The sequence below is a fragment of the Epinephelus lanceolatus genome, chromosome 16 (genome assembly GCF_041903045.1).
Source record: "Epinephelus lanceolatus isolate andai-2023 chromosome 16, ASM4190304v1, whole genome shotgun sequence".
NCBI lineage: Eukaryota > Metazoa > Chordata > Actinopteri > Perciformes > Serranidae > Epinephelus > Epinephelus lanceolatus.
In genome coordinates this window covers 33,335,469-33,352,695 of record NC_135749.1, presented here as the reverse complement: position 1 = coordinate 33,352,695, position 17,227 = coordinate 33,335,469, and the positions used below count along the sequence as shown (strand labels likewise).

General features: G+C 40.0%; 1 protein-coding gene across 1 annotated transcript; it reads right to left on the bottom strand.

Moving 5' to 3' along the window:
- Positions 1–2,916: 2,916 nt before the first annotated feature.
- On the bottom strand, positions 2,917–15,231 carry LOC117263871 (glyceraldehyde-3-phosphate dehydrogenase-like). The gene is made up of 12 exons (XM_033637569.2): positions 15,114–15,231; positions 14,746–14,793; positions 9,128–9,227; positions 7,973–8,082; positions 7,786–7,876; positions 7,480–7,595; positions 6,754–6,835; positions 6,341–6,492; positions 5,295–5,373; positions 4,914–4,997; positions 4,377–4,474; positions 2,917–3,311 (listed from the first exon to the last, which is right to left on the bottom strand). Exons 2-12 carry the CDS (start codon positions 14,766–14,768, stop codon positions 3,242–3,244), a joined length of 1,005 nt encoding a protein of 334 aa, XP_033493460.2. The 5' UTR covers positions 14,769–14,793; positions 15,114–15,231; the 3' UTR covers positions 2,917–3,241.
- Positions 15,232–17,227: the final 1,996 nt, after the last annotated feature.

Below are 17,227 nucleotides of genomic sequence, written 5' to 3'. Positions count from 1 at the left end.
AAAACACACACAAAAAACCCCCAAAACATAAAAAAAAGCAAAACAAGCAAACAAAACAAAACAAAACAAAACAAATCTGAATTAAAAATGATGATATTTTATCAAAATCACTTTATTCTTTATGTCTCATTTAAAATTTTGCAAAAAATAAACCATTTCCACAAACATGCATGACTAAAAACCAAGGCTTTTTTCAACTTCAGGATTTTGTCTTCAGCTTTTAACTTTTAAACATCAGCGGTAAGTTATTGAAATCTAATAACTTATTTATGGTGGAGAGAGGGTCATGGATTTTGCCCAAGTCACTCAAAGAGGTTCAAAGAAAAAGAATATGTGTGGCATCAAGGTTAGGTTAGTTAGAAGTTAAAATAAATAAATAAAAAAATCACAAAAAAGCAAAGTCACACCACAGCCACCTCGTCCTATGATAAGTTAATAACAGTCTTATTGCTAAGTTAACAAACACTTATACTCCCTGCTCCTTTTGTAAACATGATATAGAAACTATTTCTCATCTTTTTTTATGTGAAATATCCAAAACATTTTGGACCGATCTTAAATTTCACTTCTTTAAAACCTCTAATCTTTCAAGTAGGTTTGCATCAGAATGAGATTTTCACGGTACGATAGCTGTCCCAGAAAATATTGCGGTTTCACTATATTATAAAATTATTATTATCAGTCAGATTGACCCCTAAAGGAATGAAAACAACTTTAAACTTGAAACCATTTTTAAATGGAAGTGTGTCAAAAAGTCTTCCTTTTGAAAATAACTAAAATAAAAGGTGAGATTCTCTGTACCGTTGATATTAGATTTTCTGACAATATCCAATATGACATTATTTAACAACTCATTTGACTGATAACCAATACTGATATCTTTATACACTTTTCCCCCTACCTAATTTTAGTGGTCAAGTCTCTTCTGTAGTGTACTGTAGTAACGTCATATCATGCATGCATACTGTCATCATGATGGCCCACCAGCAGATGGAGACATTAAATACAATATTTTTTAATCTATGTAATATTCATTCATTGTGCATATAAGAAAAAGCATGTTAGCTGATTCCGATGACGTGCTGACACTATCATGCATCCCTATTTGTAATTGAATAATAATTTATGTAATAAAAAAAAAGATACCTGGCATCCATGTATCGTGTCCCCAAGACCAAACAACAAAGTCCTTCAAAGCAAGATAAAACTCTCATCAATAGTCTCAGTAATAAAAACATAGGTTTGCAAGAAATTCTTTGCAACTGGGCAATGCCAAAATAAAAGCAGGCAACATGTAACTTATCTGAGCTGCACCTTTAAATTGTTGTTCTTTGCACCACCCTATATATACACATATATTCCTGATAACAATAATTTAGTTTTGCTTTATATGTCTTCATTTAGTGCTACTTTTATATGCTTTTTTTGTTATTTTATTTTATTGCCTCTCATCCTGTCATTTCATCCTCAAAATAAATGTAGGGATGGAGCTAGAGCTGAATTTAATTGTGTAATCCTGTATTTTATTAGGGGAGACTGCGGTGTGTCATTGTTCTGCTGAGAAGGTGATTGGCTTCAGTCGGTGATCCCCTCAGGACCTTACACCTCCAGGACCCTGAGACGGACAGGGGAAATTGTGGCTGGCCCCTCCCACCCTGGAACAAATTCTTTGTGACACCCGCCTCTGACAGGAAGCTGCGGTCCATCAGGACCAAACCTCATGCCACAAAAACATTTTTTTCCTGACTGCAGTTGGCCTCATCAACAACACCCAGGACCTCCAATGACATGGACTCTTATATCCCACAGCCCATTGCCTGCTTAATATTTTTGCTCATACTGCACTGAACTGTGCATAACCACCTATATTGTACATATTTGTTATGTTAAAGTACTTTTTAACAGTGTCTTTGTCATATTTTTATTGTAATTTTTCTTATTTTTTATGAATGCACCAAAAACCAAAGTAAATTCCTTGCTAGTAAAAACTTGGCAACAAATCCTTCTCTGATTCTGATTTTAATGACAATAAAGCTGAACTTTTCTGTACGACATACAGATTAAGCTACACTGGCACTATGTGTAGATCACTGATGATGCAGATAGAAAACATTTGCTGGCTATCAACTGTGATGTTTCAGCACATCAGATGACTGAAAGTGGGAAGTCTCTCTCATTAGTTCAAGGAGGGGTGAGACTGTCATGATCATTTGTTAGAGGTAATTAAAAGAGACGGATGATTTCTATGAGATTATCAGGAGTGACATGTCGCCCCACAAAACTGCGTGTGTCTGAGTGTCTGGCTTCCTCCTAACATCCCTCCTGTCTCCTTCTCTGGGTTTCAGTGTAATAATGTTGTACAAATTAATTGCTTCATTAGATTTTGGCTGATCTCCCAGAAATTCATTTCATATTCTGCACCAAAGTCAAAGTCACTTGTCTAGGCATGCTTAACAGAACAGCTTAACAGTCTGTCTGGAAATTGGTTAGCAGCCCACTGTTTAAATAAAGCCCTTTGTCCTTTGACTGCTAAATTCTAATCAGTTCATTGTTGAGTTCAAGTGAATGGGTGAACCAAATGTGAAGAAATTCACTCAAGCTGTTGTTGAGATGTGGCGTTCACAAGAATAAGACAGACAAGGCCACAGTGACCTTGACCTTTGACCTACAACCACCAAAATATAATTAGTTTACACTTAAGTACAAGTGGACAGTTGTACCAAATTTGAAAAAAATCCTTCAAGTTATCGTGTTCATAAGAATAGGACGTATGGATGGACGGATGGACGGAAAACCCAAAAACATAATGCCTCCAGCCACAGCTATTGCCAGGGTGGAGGCATAAAAACAGATTTACTGTCTAAGCAGAGGTAATCACAGCCAGTACAAAATACATGATAAAAACTGCAAGTCTTTCAAACTGAGGACTTTATTATCACGTTTTAAGTGCAAAGGAACCAGTGTACATGTTTAGTGCAACCAGACCATTCAGTACAATACAGTTCAGTGATGGAAAATCATCTCTACAAACACTGCTTGCTGCAGTCCTCACTGCTGGACAGAGCAGAGGTGACTTTATCTTATAAAAAGGTAGTATGGTTATGATTACTATGATTATTATCAGCTGGTCGTAGCAGTTTGTCGTAGAAGATGTTTGCTCCCGGGACCGGATGGTGCCGCATCCAGTTACAGGTGAAGGAAGAGGGAATCATGGGAAGGAACGCTGAGTCACAGCAGGGCTTTACTCCTTGGAGAACATGTGCAGGACCAGGTCGCACACGCGGTTGCTGTAGCCGAACTCGTTGTCGTACCTGCAGACAGACAATGAACAGAGACTGAGGTTGTGGACAGAGTGGGGAATACGTGATATTCATGACTGAAAAAAACTGTGCCATTATAGAGGGAAGCATGAACGATAGAATTATAGAGATTTCACTGACTTTGTCTCAGAGCAAAGATCATTAAAACAAAATGTCAAAAGCAGTTGTTTTCTCCACACGCAGCTGGATAAATTTATACAAACACAAGGTTATTAGAAATTCAATTATTACCATTTCAGTCACATGAAATGCTTTTTACATGCTTTTTAAACCTCTTCCAGTCAGCAGGGATGCCAGCATCCTCCACCACCATACGGCCTTTAAGAGGCTGTAATGGACTGGGTTTTACAGCTAGGGTGAAAAGATCCAAGGAATCCATTAGTACCAAATTTAGGCAAAGTTTTGGTGAGGGAAAATGCAGCATTGCCATTTTCACAAAGATCCCTTGACCTCTAACCTCAAGATATTGATTAGACAAGACAAGATTAGTCCCCAGTGTAGCCATTTTCTGGACCATTTTTTGAAACTTAACCTTCTTGTATTAACTGACCTATAGTGATCTCTGGGATAATAAGAGCCCCATGAAACTTTACAGCCACAAACTAGAAACCTCAAGCATTTAGAGGAGGAATGGCTTTCATGGGTATATTGACAATAAGATGGTTTCTCAGCAGTTTCCAGACCAGAAGTGCTCATCATCCAATCGCTTCAAAAATTCAATTCTTCCAAAAAATCTTGACCATTTTTATTAATTCTTGAGAGGTTTAAATATAGCACCAAATCTGTGTAACAAATGGTATCAACCCAAAAATTGCTGCAGCTACTTACAACACAATGGAGCATGGGCACACATACTGTTAAAGCAGAACACCAGGTGAATATAAACTTCATGGCTTCACCAGCTAAACAAAGCTGGAAACCCTCTGACCTTATTACTGTATATGTATATCTAAAGTCTGATCCATATTTAGCACCATCAGCTGACCAGTGTTTCCACTGAAGTCACACTGCTTCAGAGACATGATCCTGCTGCTGCACCGCACGCTGTTCACTCACCATGAAACCAGCTTGACAAAGTGTTCGTTGAGTGCGATGCCGGCGCCGGCGTCAAAGATGGAGGAGTGAGGGTCGCTGTTGAAGTCTGTGGACACAACCTGAGCAGAGAGAGGCAAATGCAACTGTTTATACGTGCACAGGTATAGTTGATATAGAGCTGTCCATTGTATATGTGATTTTGAATCCTGGATTAGCCAGGCCATGCAGCAGCAAAGACAGGAGTTCTTTAATATACAAAAAACAACAAATATCTGCAGAATTTGTTTTGTCCTCTTATACATGCAATTCATTTTTTCAGTGACTTTTAGTGAAAGTAAAAACACTTTTAGTTCTCTCAAGCCAAAAGAATGAATGAAAAGTTTTCTAATTGATGCTGTGAAGACACCCTGATCTGCCACTCATTACAGATGTGCTGCCATCTAGTGGCTCACATATGGATCTACACACACACACACTCCCAGAAACATGACAGCTGACTGGTGTTACATGTTGAAAATTCTAAATAAAAATAAATAAAATTAGAAATATTTTGTGTACCTGGTCCTCTGTGTATGCCAGGAATCCCTTCATAGGTCCCTCAGCAGCGGCCTTGACCACCTTCTTGATGTCATCGTACTTGGCCTGGAGAACGAGACATTTTAATTGTCAGGTGAAGATTTACATCACAGACAAGAAAATGTGGATTTGTTTTCAAGCACTGCAAAGTCTAAATAACAGATTCTATGAATAACAAATCTTCAAAAAATTCTTCCCCTTTGATCCAAAAATTTCACTCAAAAATAAAGATCTAGTAAAATAGGGGAAAAGGGAAATCATCAGCTATGTTTTGGTTCCAAAGTAAAGCAGGCACTTGGTTAAACTGTTATATGTGATCGATAATAAACTTCATGTTATTGTAAAAGTTTGAAAGATACTTACGGGCTTCTCCAGACGGACGGTCAGATCAACGACAGAGACGTTGGGGGTGGGGACACGGAAGGCCATACCAGTCAGTTTGCTGTAAGAACAAGACCGTCAAGAGTCAGACAAAAAGTAAAAACATCAACACACCTTGCCTTTTATTCCCCACTTGATCACCCTGATTACCTCAGGGAAATCTTTTTCACCTCCAGATGTCAAGCTCAGCTAGGAAACAGTTTATGGTCTATCCCAATGCTTGCCGTAAGTACTCAGCTGCCTACTTGTTAAAGGTAACTTCAGTATTTTTCAACCTGGATCCCTTTTTCCTTGTTTCTGTGTCTAGCTGACTTATGGAGACAATCTTTTTTGAAATTGCTAATCAGATGTGGTGATTGTTGGAAAAAGTGAAAGACAAACCAAGGTAGCTTTTGTGACTTTTATTTTGTTTCTGTCATCTTTGAAGGAAGTGTGTTTTACTGTGACAAAATTACATTTTATCTAAATGGAGTCTGGTAGGTTTGGTGATAGTAATTTCAGGCCTGCTTCTGGTTAAACAAAAAAGACCTCACTCTTTAAAAGGTCTGTCTCTCTAGGGATCCTTTCCATAATATTGTCAAACACTTAGAATAATAATCTGAGCCTGTCAGTGGCAAAAACAAACACTTTTAAGACATGTAAACTGAGGGTGCGCTGTTGCCCTGAATGATTACATTGCAGCCTGTTGCAACTGACAACTGCAGCCCTCCTGCTCAGTATTGGACTATTTTCATAAATTGTTTCTCCCATTAGTCACACAGAAACATGGGAAAATCGGGTTACCTTAGTTACCCTTTAACATATTTTCTAGTGTGTGTAGAGAACACACTTGCCCTCATGCTATTGATGGGATCATCTTGTAGCCTACACAAATCCACGAATCATATCAACAGAATTAAATGATTTCCTTAAAAATTTTGGCAAGATAAATTTATTTTTCACCAATGTGACTGCCTGATCCTCTGGCTGAATGGTGGTCTGCTTACTTATGTCACATTATATAAAAATAAGGTGAAAGTGACTCATACCCGTTCAGCTCGGGGACGACCTTGCCCACGGCCTTGGCGGCTCCGGTGGAGGCAGGGATGATGTTCTGGGAGGCACCACGTCCATCCCTCCACAGCTTACCAGAGGGACCATCAACGGTCTTCTGTGTGGCGGTGATGGCGTGAACTGTGCTCTGGAAGAGAGGGAGCACAAGGTCACATTAGAAAATAGATTTATGATTGGCCTATAAAATAATCTGATGAATTGATGACAAACACAGTCATCAGTTTTGACTGCTCGGTTCAAACTGAAAACGTGAGTATAAAGTTTTAATTTCCTTTCCTTCTGTCCTCAGATGCTCTGTAGCCTAATATCAGGTGTCAGTGTGAAACAGGATGTAAATGAAGTTACTGTTGCGTGAAATTTTAATCAATGAACTGTCTGAGTTCTTTACCATGAGACCCTCAATGATGCCGAAGTTGTCGTTGATGACCTTGGCGAGGGGAGCCAGGCAGTTGGTTGTGCAGGAAGCGTTGCTATGGAGACAGACAGAGACTACAGGTTACAGACGATACAAAGTTACGGTACTACTGAGTGCACAGCCAGTCACAGTATGTCTTAAGAGATCATCTTGGTTTGACATTTGATTTTTTTGGCAGAGCATTTAAAAGCATCCAGATGTTCACATATTTCCTCTCCAAGTTTGAGAACACTTGACTGGATACTGCATCACACTAACATGAGGACCTGACGTCAGTCCAGCCAAACAGACATGTCTTACTGCTGATTATGAATCTGTCCAAAACTTAAGGTCATCATCACAAAAATAAAACTAAGATTAAAACTAGAGAAGCTATAAAAGAACAAAGTAAACCAAATTACACTTTTTAGCTTTACAAAAAAAGCAGGTGTAACCAATGCAAAGAAACAACGGATTCATAATATCCTACTCTCCATGTCTTAGCATCTTTAAGACTTTTAAAAGCTTGATTTTAGAAATTTAACTCTAGTTGAGGCCTTAATTTAGATCAGTACATTCAGTGCCTCTCAAGACTTATTACACGGGAACATTGTTTTTTATTCACCATCAGTCTGTACAAAAACTGTACTGTTCTGAATGTGTGTTCCAACAAATGATATAAACGTGCCTCCTTCATATCCAGAATCAGCAGTGACTCACCTGACAACCTTCATGGAGTTGTCATACTTCTCGTGGTTGACGCCCATGACGAACATGGGTGCATCAGCGCTGGGGGCAGAGATCACCACCCTCTTAGCACCACCCTTCAGGTGAGCCTGGAGGGATGCACAAGAGGTCAAATGTCTAGAAATAGCTAATTCAATAACCTTCATGTATTCTGAATGAATACAGGAATTCATGTAGTTTTGAAACACATCATAGACCATCTCATGAAATTTGCTGAAACTACACATTCTTATAGTCATCTTCCAGTAAAATCAGCCTGGGAGCAGTTGGTGAACTTACAGAGGCTTTCTCGATGGTGGTGAACACACCGGTGGACTCCACAACGTAGTCAACGCCAGCATCACTCCATTTGATGTTGGCGGGGTCCCTCCTGTTTGATTACATCACATAATAAGAGAGGTTAGACAACATCTGGACTGTGCCGGAAACAGACTCACAGATACAGCTGATTAAAAAATGCACATACTCGTGGAAGACCATGATGTGCATTTTGCCGATGACCAGCTTGCCGCCCTCGGCCTTCACCTCTCCGTGCTTCCATGGACCGTGAGTGGAGTCATACTTGAACATGTAGACCTGCAGGAGGGGAAGACATGATGAGAGGAACGGTTAAAAAACAAGGAAAAACACAGGTATTGATGCTGCATCTTACAGAAAACAACCTATGTGAATAAAATAAAAATAGATTTCTGCTCCCCCTGTTGGTTCTGTTTTCAGGCTTTAGAAAATCTAACCCATGACAGGCGACTTTGGCCCTTCACAGGTCATTTCAGAGAGAGGTCGTCCATACTGGCTGTTCAACAAATGCAGATTTGTTTGTACATCCCTCAGTGAAAGCCTGATTCAGTGGTGGAGAATCTTGCCAATGCAACAACTGCCTATGCTGCAAGGCAACCCAAAAAAGGACAGACTTGTGAAAAAAAAGAGTCTAAAGAGTGTCTGACAATGTTTCAGAGATGGAGAGAAAATATTGCTAATAGTTTAGCTTTCTGCTAACTAGGCTCACAATTTCAGGTTCATGTTTATATAACCAATGTTAGCTAGAGCCTTGAATCCCAGAACGTCATCCACCTCACTCCCCGCTGCAACCGATTACCTCGCCAGGAGGAGAGCGGGCAGCGGCTCCGCAAATGAATCGGCCGCAGCAACCTGAGTCCAGCCAGTGCAAACCTCACCTCTGGGGACAAGACAGCCCTAACTGCACCACCCCGTAGTGATGGCCAAATGAAGCCTCATGAAGCATTTTCTTTATTTTATGAGCCCACTAGTTGGCGCTCTTGGTTTAAAAAGGGATGCTCAAAGAATGGCAATTCAATGTGCTTTCAATCTTTAGCGCCATCTAGTGGGCTCATAAAATAAAGAAAATGCTTCATGAGGCTTCATTTGGCCATCACTACCCACCAGCTCTCTGTCTCCATTTAAGGCTTTAAAATGTCTCCCCCCTAATTTTGTAACTTCTTATAACCCAAAGATAACTTCACAAACTAAACTACCTTTTACACTGCCTTCCAGAATTGTTCATTTCCATATTTCTCTAAGATATATACTTTTATCCAGAATGAACTTTGGAAAGAGAAAAACAAAACAATCATGAACCATTTGGATGAACTGTTCCTCTCACCATGTAGTCCAGATCGATGAAGGGATCGTTGATGGCCACAACCTCGACCTTGCCACCCTGAGCGGCAGCACGTGTCACCAGACGGCCAATACGTCCGAATCTGAAATGCAGGAGGGTGCAGTCAGCATGGTGAAGCCAAACTCAGCAGGATCACAGTGGGATCACTGTGTTAAGACCCCATTTATTTAGCAGTTTAGACAATTAAAACACAGTGACAACCAGACTGAAGCTCTTGAGGAGATGTTTTGTCTCCCCAGTAAAGTCTGCAAAATCCCTCAGGTCCCTCTGTCTCTGAACTCTTGACTTGTCCAAACTAAATAATTTAAAAACCTCTTTTATCTTTAATTTTAGAGCAGGTTTATGTGTAAAACAAAAGACTGCTTCTTCCACTTCACACCACCTTTCCCCTCTCTGACCAGCAGAAGGCACTGAAAGACAAACTATTATGGGAGTCACAGCGGGGGACAGCAGGGCCATACAAGGCCTGCCAACCTTCACTGAAGATAACAATGGTTGGCGCCAGCAGCCAGAGGCCTGTTTACACCTAATATGGCTGCCGTCACGGCAGGTCAAACAGCAACTGGCCCGAAACTGGAGAGCGGAGCAAATGCAGGGCAAAGATGTTTAATCTGGAGCAGCGCAGATCTTTATAATTTGATCTTTATGATCTCCTACATCCTTTATTTTGACGCACAGGAGGAGAGAGGAGAAGGAAGCAGACGTGGACGAAGGCAAAGTTACCTCCCAGACACAGACTGACTTATAAAAAGGTCACACATCAACCACAGGAAAATAGAAACATACTGTAGGGGAACTGTCCAAATCCACTCAGGTCCAGTCCTGATAAATCTGAACTAGTGTGGGATTAATAGCACAGTTTGACAGCTTAAAAGAATATTTGAGAGCCTGTGAAAGCTTTGGCTGAATGCAGGCAATGTTTTAAGGGCAATTAAAAGGAAAAAAAAAGTCCTAGCTTTGTTAATACACCCCCATCTGATTATTAATGACAAGTAAAAATTCTAACTACCTGTGTGGAAACAATATCAGAGCTCAAAAGCAAGGATGTAGGTGTCAACATTGTGGAGGTGTAGACTTGGAGCATCAAACTAATTTTTTTTTTGCATGTTCTTGAGTACTCTGTAATTATTTAATACAAGTACTCAAATATAGAAGTTACTAAAATGCCTTTCCATATTAATTACCTGCATTTTGGTCAATTTTTTTGCACCAATTTCTGTTTTTTTCCTTTACTTATGGTGTAAATGTCTTAATTTTGTCAAAATAAAAGTCCTCTGTTTATGACATGTTTTTATTAAGGGGGGGAAATGGAGGTGCTCTAAATATTGAGGGGGTTTTGTCCCCTGCATCTCCTTGAGATAGTAATGGTTGTCAGGTTCGCCACTGCAACTGTTATGAGGAATTTGCAGCCAAATGCTGGCCTTGAGTTGCCATCTGTGCATCCCCTTTCCAACATAAAATCGGGACAGCAAACAGTGAATCGTGAACCCCTAAATATATATATTTTTGTATTTTAGATAATTAAATATTGGCCATGGGGGAAAGCAGAGCTTGCAGCATATGGAGACCATGACATCAAGCATCTATGGAATCACTTTCAACTGTCCTACAGAGACAAAAAACCTATGAATGAGGAAACTGTCTTGGCAGAGTGGATTCAACTGACGGCTCCCTGCCAATGTAAGGTGGTGTGCTATTTCTAGTGCATGTTATGGAGGCCACCAGGAGAGGTCTGCCCACATTCTGATGCGACATGATGCGCTGTCAGCTCTCCCAGTCTCTTCAGCTGTATGTGAGAGGGGATTCAGCTGTCTAAGCAGAATCGAGTCAGACTGGAGTTCATCTCTGAAAGTAGAGATGATGGAAAAGTTGATGTCTGTGTCACTCGAGGGACCCACAATCCCAGACTTCAACGCTGAAAGGCCACTGAATCTGTTGTGGGAATCAGCCCAAAGGTCCTAGGAGCCAAAACTTGAAAGGGAGACGACGGATGAACAAGATTCAAATTCTGTTAAGTATTAGATAAAACACAACTCCTAAAAAAGATTTCTTTATTAATTCCTGCGATAAAGATTAAAAAAAAAAATGTTATGTCGCATTTTTATTATCAAGTTGACTAAAAATGACAGCCTTGAATATGGCTGACTTGTGCAATATTGTGCGACTGACAAATCCTGAGCTGTTCCTGCTTGTGTTTCACAAGTTTTCCGTGTGAAAAAATAAATAAGTAAATAAATGAATTCAGTCGTAGAAGCACAAAGAGCAGAGTTGCCACATAATAAGCAAAGTTCAGCCGGTGAAATCTGTATCTTTGCACAGTTTGTCCATACAACAGAAATAATGGCCGTCTGATACGAACATACTGTTTAACCTTTATCAGAGCACAGACGAGCCTCTGCAGTCACACAGACTTTTCTTTAGTGACAATACAAACTGAACCAGGCATGTTGAACCAATCTCAGTCAACACTATACATACAATAAGTCATTCATGACTGCATTTATTCAGGAAAAGGCAGATTGTGATGGCTTACTCGCAGACTGGGAAATAATAGGAACCTTTCTGCAACGGCACCCCCAGCATGACTGTAAATGTTCCAGAAGTTACTGTGTCACCAACATGAAACAGCAACAAGGACTATTTGATGAAGCAGGAAGTTCCTATGTATAGTTATCAAGCTAATGAAGCCATGAGGGAGTTCAGTGCCTTGCTCAAGGGCCAAGTGGAAAAAAGAAATGCTGCCACAGTGTGGTATATGATGTGTGCTTAACATGTTGAGCACTGACTGACTCCTGTTATGTAACATCGCATGTCTCCAGCACTCAGGAGTCACATTACATGTCTACTGCATGTACAGTATAGGACAGTTTGAACCCTGTGACACAGATGGTCACACACATGTGTAGCTTTTAGCCCTAATAAAATGTAAACAGCTGAGTTATATAAAAACCCTCTGCGTTTTCTGTTGTAATGAATGTTAAAATTAGCTACAGAGTCCAAAACAGTTTTTTGTACCAGGCTGTGAACATGTTTATTTCTGCTGTAGAGTTGGACATTTTAACATGGGAGTCTATGAGGGCTGACTCTGTTTTAGCACCAGCCTCAAGTTGCCAGCAGGGCATTGGGTGCAGGTGAGTCTGATTCCCTTTTGTTAGAATGATGTTTCCCTGCCCAGTCGCCAGAAGAAAATGCTGGCATTATATGTTTCTGCAAACCACAAATACATTTCATTTACACGTTTCATATATATCACATCAACATTCTTAAAGTGCTGTAAAATATCAGCTGACTTTGTCATCAACTAGTGACGGGGATGGTGGATGGGGTGACATCAAGGTGAGATGCTTTTTCTGCTTTTTCTGCCAAGATAGTGCAGCAAAATTCTGGGTAGTTTAAGCCAAAACACGATCTTTTCCCAAATGTAACCAAGTGGCTTCTGTGCCTACACTTAACAACATGTTAACCACAGCGTTGCTGATCTGTAACATATCTGTGGTTTGCAGAAAAGTTCAATGTCAGCACTTATTTCTGGCAGTTGGTTGGTTTCCTGCAGCGCTTATATCAGAACATTTTGCAGTGATGTGATTAGAAAAACTTTTTAGACCCATCGTTTTTGAAACTTTGTAAGGTCTTTTATAAGTAAATGTGAAATTAAAACTTCTTAAGGTCCTGCGGCCGCTCTACAAAAAGTAAATCACTGGCATAACACTATAAAACTGCAGACTTAAACAAATCCCCATAGGGAAACTTTCCTCTGAATTTAAGGAATTTTAACTATTTATAGTGGCAGTGGGCAGACACAGTGCAGTGCCAGGGTCCAACTATTGTTCTGTTAAGTATTTCTAATAAGCAATCTGCATGTCTTTGCAGTGGGAGGAAACCCCAGGTGATTAATGGCAAAACATGCAAACAAGTTTGTCAATTATAAAATCTCTGTCTAATTTTCTGCCTTCTGTCACAGGAAGAATGGACATGAAGGAAAACTGTCAGTGGACATCAGACTTTCGCTCATTTAGTTTTGGGTAGCCACCAAACAGCCAGAAGGCCAAAATGGACCAGAGCCCATCTTCTGTTTCTGAGGCTCAGTGTTGGTGTTGGTACGAGGCCAGGATCAAGGAGCTAAATCTCCCTGCAGCTCCACAGCAGCTGCTTCACGGAGGAGGAGAAAATGTTTCGCTGGTGATCTCTAAGTCTGAGCAGCGTCTCTAAACTGCTGGCCGGATGATCTCTGAACTTCAGCGGAAAGGTTAGAGGGTTATTAATAGACGAGGGGAGAATAAAAAGAATGTGACAGCTGAGGGGAGCAGTGATACAGACAGAGAAGGGGATTGGAGGGGTCTGAAGGGTGTGGAAGAAAAGGGATGCCAACCGTGACACTACAACACCGCCGGACTATAAATAACCAGAGAATAGACGGGTCCTGTCCAGAGTCCTGTCCTATCACCACCACCAGCAGCATTTAGATGAAGAAAGAGTCTCAAATAAAGGGGAAAAGATAAAGACACTCTCTTTTCAAGGGTACATGATACATTCATTTGGTAGATGCTAGGAGACAGACTCAAACCCCAGACCCTATGACTGTAGCCAGCGATATGCCTAAAATTAATTAAGCATTTCTATTGGTTGCAATTGACTTTACATTTTCTTAATTGATTATTTTCTTGATTAATAATACAAGCACTAACGCTGAAAATTGATAATTTTCCAGAACCCACGGTGATGTATTCTTGTGTCCAAAACCCAGTTATTCAGTTTAATAAATATCAACATTTAATCCAGGGTATGGAGAAATGTGTCTGCTTTTCTTTATACCCAAAGCATGAATTTATGACTTCATGTGCTGAAGAGAAAAATCAGATCATCTCCTTGCTAACTCACATCGTCTTTTCGAATTTCCTCTCCTTCCACTGACTCCCCTACTCACTTGTTTCAAAGTAAATCTCATATAATCATTTGAGGGTCACAGAAACATCGCCTGGGTCCTGACTGAGCCAAGAGGACCTTCACACCCCATCTACTGGATGCTTATAATATTAGTGGTTTAGGAAATTAAGGCTTTTCTACTCTCTCTCCAAACTAAGCAGCAGCTAAAAAAGAACATCAGTGGGTCCCTGTAAAGCCCACTGAATGAGTCACAGGATGCTTGGACTGCAGGATGCCATAGTTTCATGTTTCTTGATATGTGGAGGATCAACTTGAGGATTATGGATGCAGCTGACCAAGAGACCTTTTTTTTTTTTTACTTGCTGCCTTGAAGATCATCATGATAGCCACACATCAAATACGTCCACAAAGAAAATTGTTTTTGTTATACTTGTTTGTATTTTTTTTGTTTTTTTCATGACTGTTTTGTCATTAAATGCCACCGCATGTGTTTGCAAAGACTCCTGCCCCCACATCTGCCTCTTCAACATCCCATTTAAAGTTTTCCAGTGCAACACAAAATCTGCTGCCCTTTAGAGAGCTCTGCACAATTAGTGATTTGGAGTCTAATGAGAGCTTTAGTCTGGAGGTCCATGCCAGAGGACAGTGCTACACAAAATGACACAAGTTGTAAAATATGAGAGCTTTAAGTGAGTAAAATTTAAATAAAAACTTACCCATTGATTCCAATCTTCACCATTTTGTCTGATATGGTCTAGTCCTCACTGTAGGGGAAATAATTAAAGACACATTTAATATAGATTTCATTCAAAAACAACCAAGTACAACTTGAAACACAAAACAAAATATCGATATTTACACTAGTTGACCAAAACCTTAAATAAAAATCACGTAAGCACTGCAGAAATTAATTTAAATTAGATTTATCAAACATGAACTTTTTAAGCATCATGTAGTTTCATTAGAAGACAAATTTCAGGAATTATAAAATGTCCGTTTTCAGACAGTTTGTGGAATAAAAAACCAGAGCTGAAGTCTGAAAAGTTTTCAGTCAAACTGTAAAGGAGAAGAAGTAATAGGTTACCGTTCGTGAAGGCACCTCGGTCTTGTCAGTCCTCAGAGGAGAAGTGAAAGCAGGGGACGAGCTGAGGTCTCACCGCCATTTATCCCCCGCCGCGCCGTCGGACACGCCCCCAGTCAGAATGTCAAGGTCGCTGCTGCTGCCTTTAAAGACATTGCAGCCAGATTTCTAAAAGAAGAAACGCACTTTCATTCAGAAACAATAAAACGTGTTTTATTTAATACACTCAGGAGTATTGCTGCTGAAGACTCACTTTGGTTAATGTTAATAATGTCTAATAGTCTAAGGTTAATATTAAAGCTCTCATATTATGCTCATATTCAGTTGCATGTGGGGCATCTACCAGAACATGTTTACATGCTCTAATGTTTAAAATGCACATTATTTTTCTCACACTGTCTGCCTGGATATGTATTCACCTTAATACTCCGTTATAGCGCCAGTCTGTTAAAGCCCCCCCCCCCCCCCCCCCAAAAAAAAAGCCCAGTTCCCTCTGACCATAGACTGTATATAAAGATGGGCAATGCATCTGTACTGACCCCCACTGTACAGAAGTGAAGCTGAAATATTAGAAATAGAAAGCTTTATTGTCATTATATATAAATATAACAAGATTACAGGTGCTGCTCCTTTGTTCTCAGTACAATAAATAAATGACAACATAAAACAGATAACAAACATGACAACATATCACATACACAGCAATGAATAAAACAGTGCAGTGATTAGTCACTAGCTTTATTTTATAGCATTAAATAAAACGAAAACTTGAACATACAGTACTGTAAACTACCGCAAATGACAGAAACCATCTTTAGGAAAAAATTTGTTTAATGTGTACTAGTTTTCAGTTTGGGTCATGTCCCATCCACTACTGTGGAGAAGGTGGGTTTTATGACCTATTCTGCAGCCAGCCACCAGGGGGCGATTGAGATGTTTTGGCTTCACTTTTGGGTCGCTGTCATCGTCCACCTTTGTATACAATCTGCGCTCTATCTGGTCAATGCTTTTGGGTCTTCCACATCTGATATAATCACTACATGCACATAATCATAATGTATATACTCGTAAATAAACAGAAGCTATAGTGGATATGTACGGTGTTAAGTAACAGTAAGTCAGTTGGCTGACTTTACAAATCTTCGCTTTTTTTTAGATTATACCATTTCACATTATCCTGTAGCCTAATTGTCACTTGTGGTTATGATGGCTATTATTCAGCAGAAGCCTGTAATTTAATTCTGAGTGACACTGAAAATGTGTCAGTGCAGCAGCAATGTGGGCAATTGTTTGTACAATGTTATCATCAATTTCTATAACAAAATCATTTTAATATTTACAGTCTACATCCATCTTTCTATTATCGCCCACTAAGTTTTGGGGTGATACTGAAATAGATAATCTAGGGTTATGAAAATGAAATCATAATAAACTGGCCAATATATATACAGTACAGGCCAAAAGTTTGGACACACCTTCTCATTCAATGCGTTTTCTTTATTTTCATGACTATTTACATTGTAGATTCTCACTGAAGGCATCAAAACTATGAATGAACACATGTGGAGTTATGTACTTAACAAAAAAAGGTGAAATAACTGAAAACATGTTTTATATTCTAGTTTCTTCAAAATAGCTACCCTTTGCTCTGATTACTGCTTTGCACACTCTTGGCATTCTCTCCATGAGCTTCAAGAGGTAGTCACCTGAAATGGTTTTCCAACAGTCTTGAAGGAGTTCCCAGAGGTGTTTAGCACTTGTTGGCCCCTTTGCCTTCACTCTGCGGTCCAGCTCACCCCAAACCATCTCGATTGGGTTCAGGTCCGGTGACTGTGGAGGCCAGGTCATCTGCCCCAGCACTCCATCACTCTCCTTCTTGGTCAAATAGCCCTTACACAGCCTGGAGGTGTGTTTGGGGTCATTGTCCTGTTGAAAAATAAATGATCGTCCAACTAAACGCAAACCAGATGGGATGGCATGTCGCTGCAGGATGCTGTGGTAGCCATGCTGGTTCAGTGTGCCTTCAATTTTGAATAAATCCCCAACAGTGTCACCAGCAAAACACCCCCACACCATCACACCTCCTCCTCCATGCTTCACAGTGGGAACCAGGCATG

Excerpts from the sequence above, each read along its gene's own strand:
- LOC117263871 (XM_033637569.2), bottom strand. The coding sequence starts at position 14,768 with ATGGTGAAGATTGGAATCAATGG. Across the intron at positions 6,836-7,479 it reads AACTCCATGAAGGTTGTCAG|CAACGCTTCCTGCACAACCA; the intron begins GTGAGTCACTGC and ends CTGTCTCCATAG. Across the intron at positions 4,475-4,913 it reads TGGCATACACAGAGGACCAG|GTTGTGTCCACAGACTTCAA; the intron begins GTACACAAAATA and ends CTCTCTGCTCAG.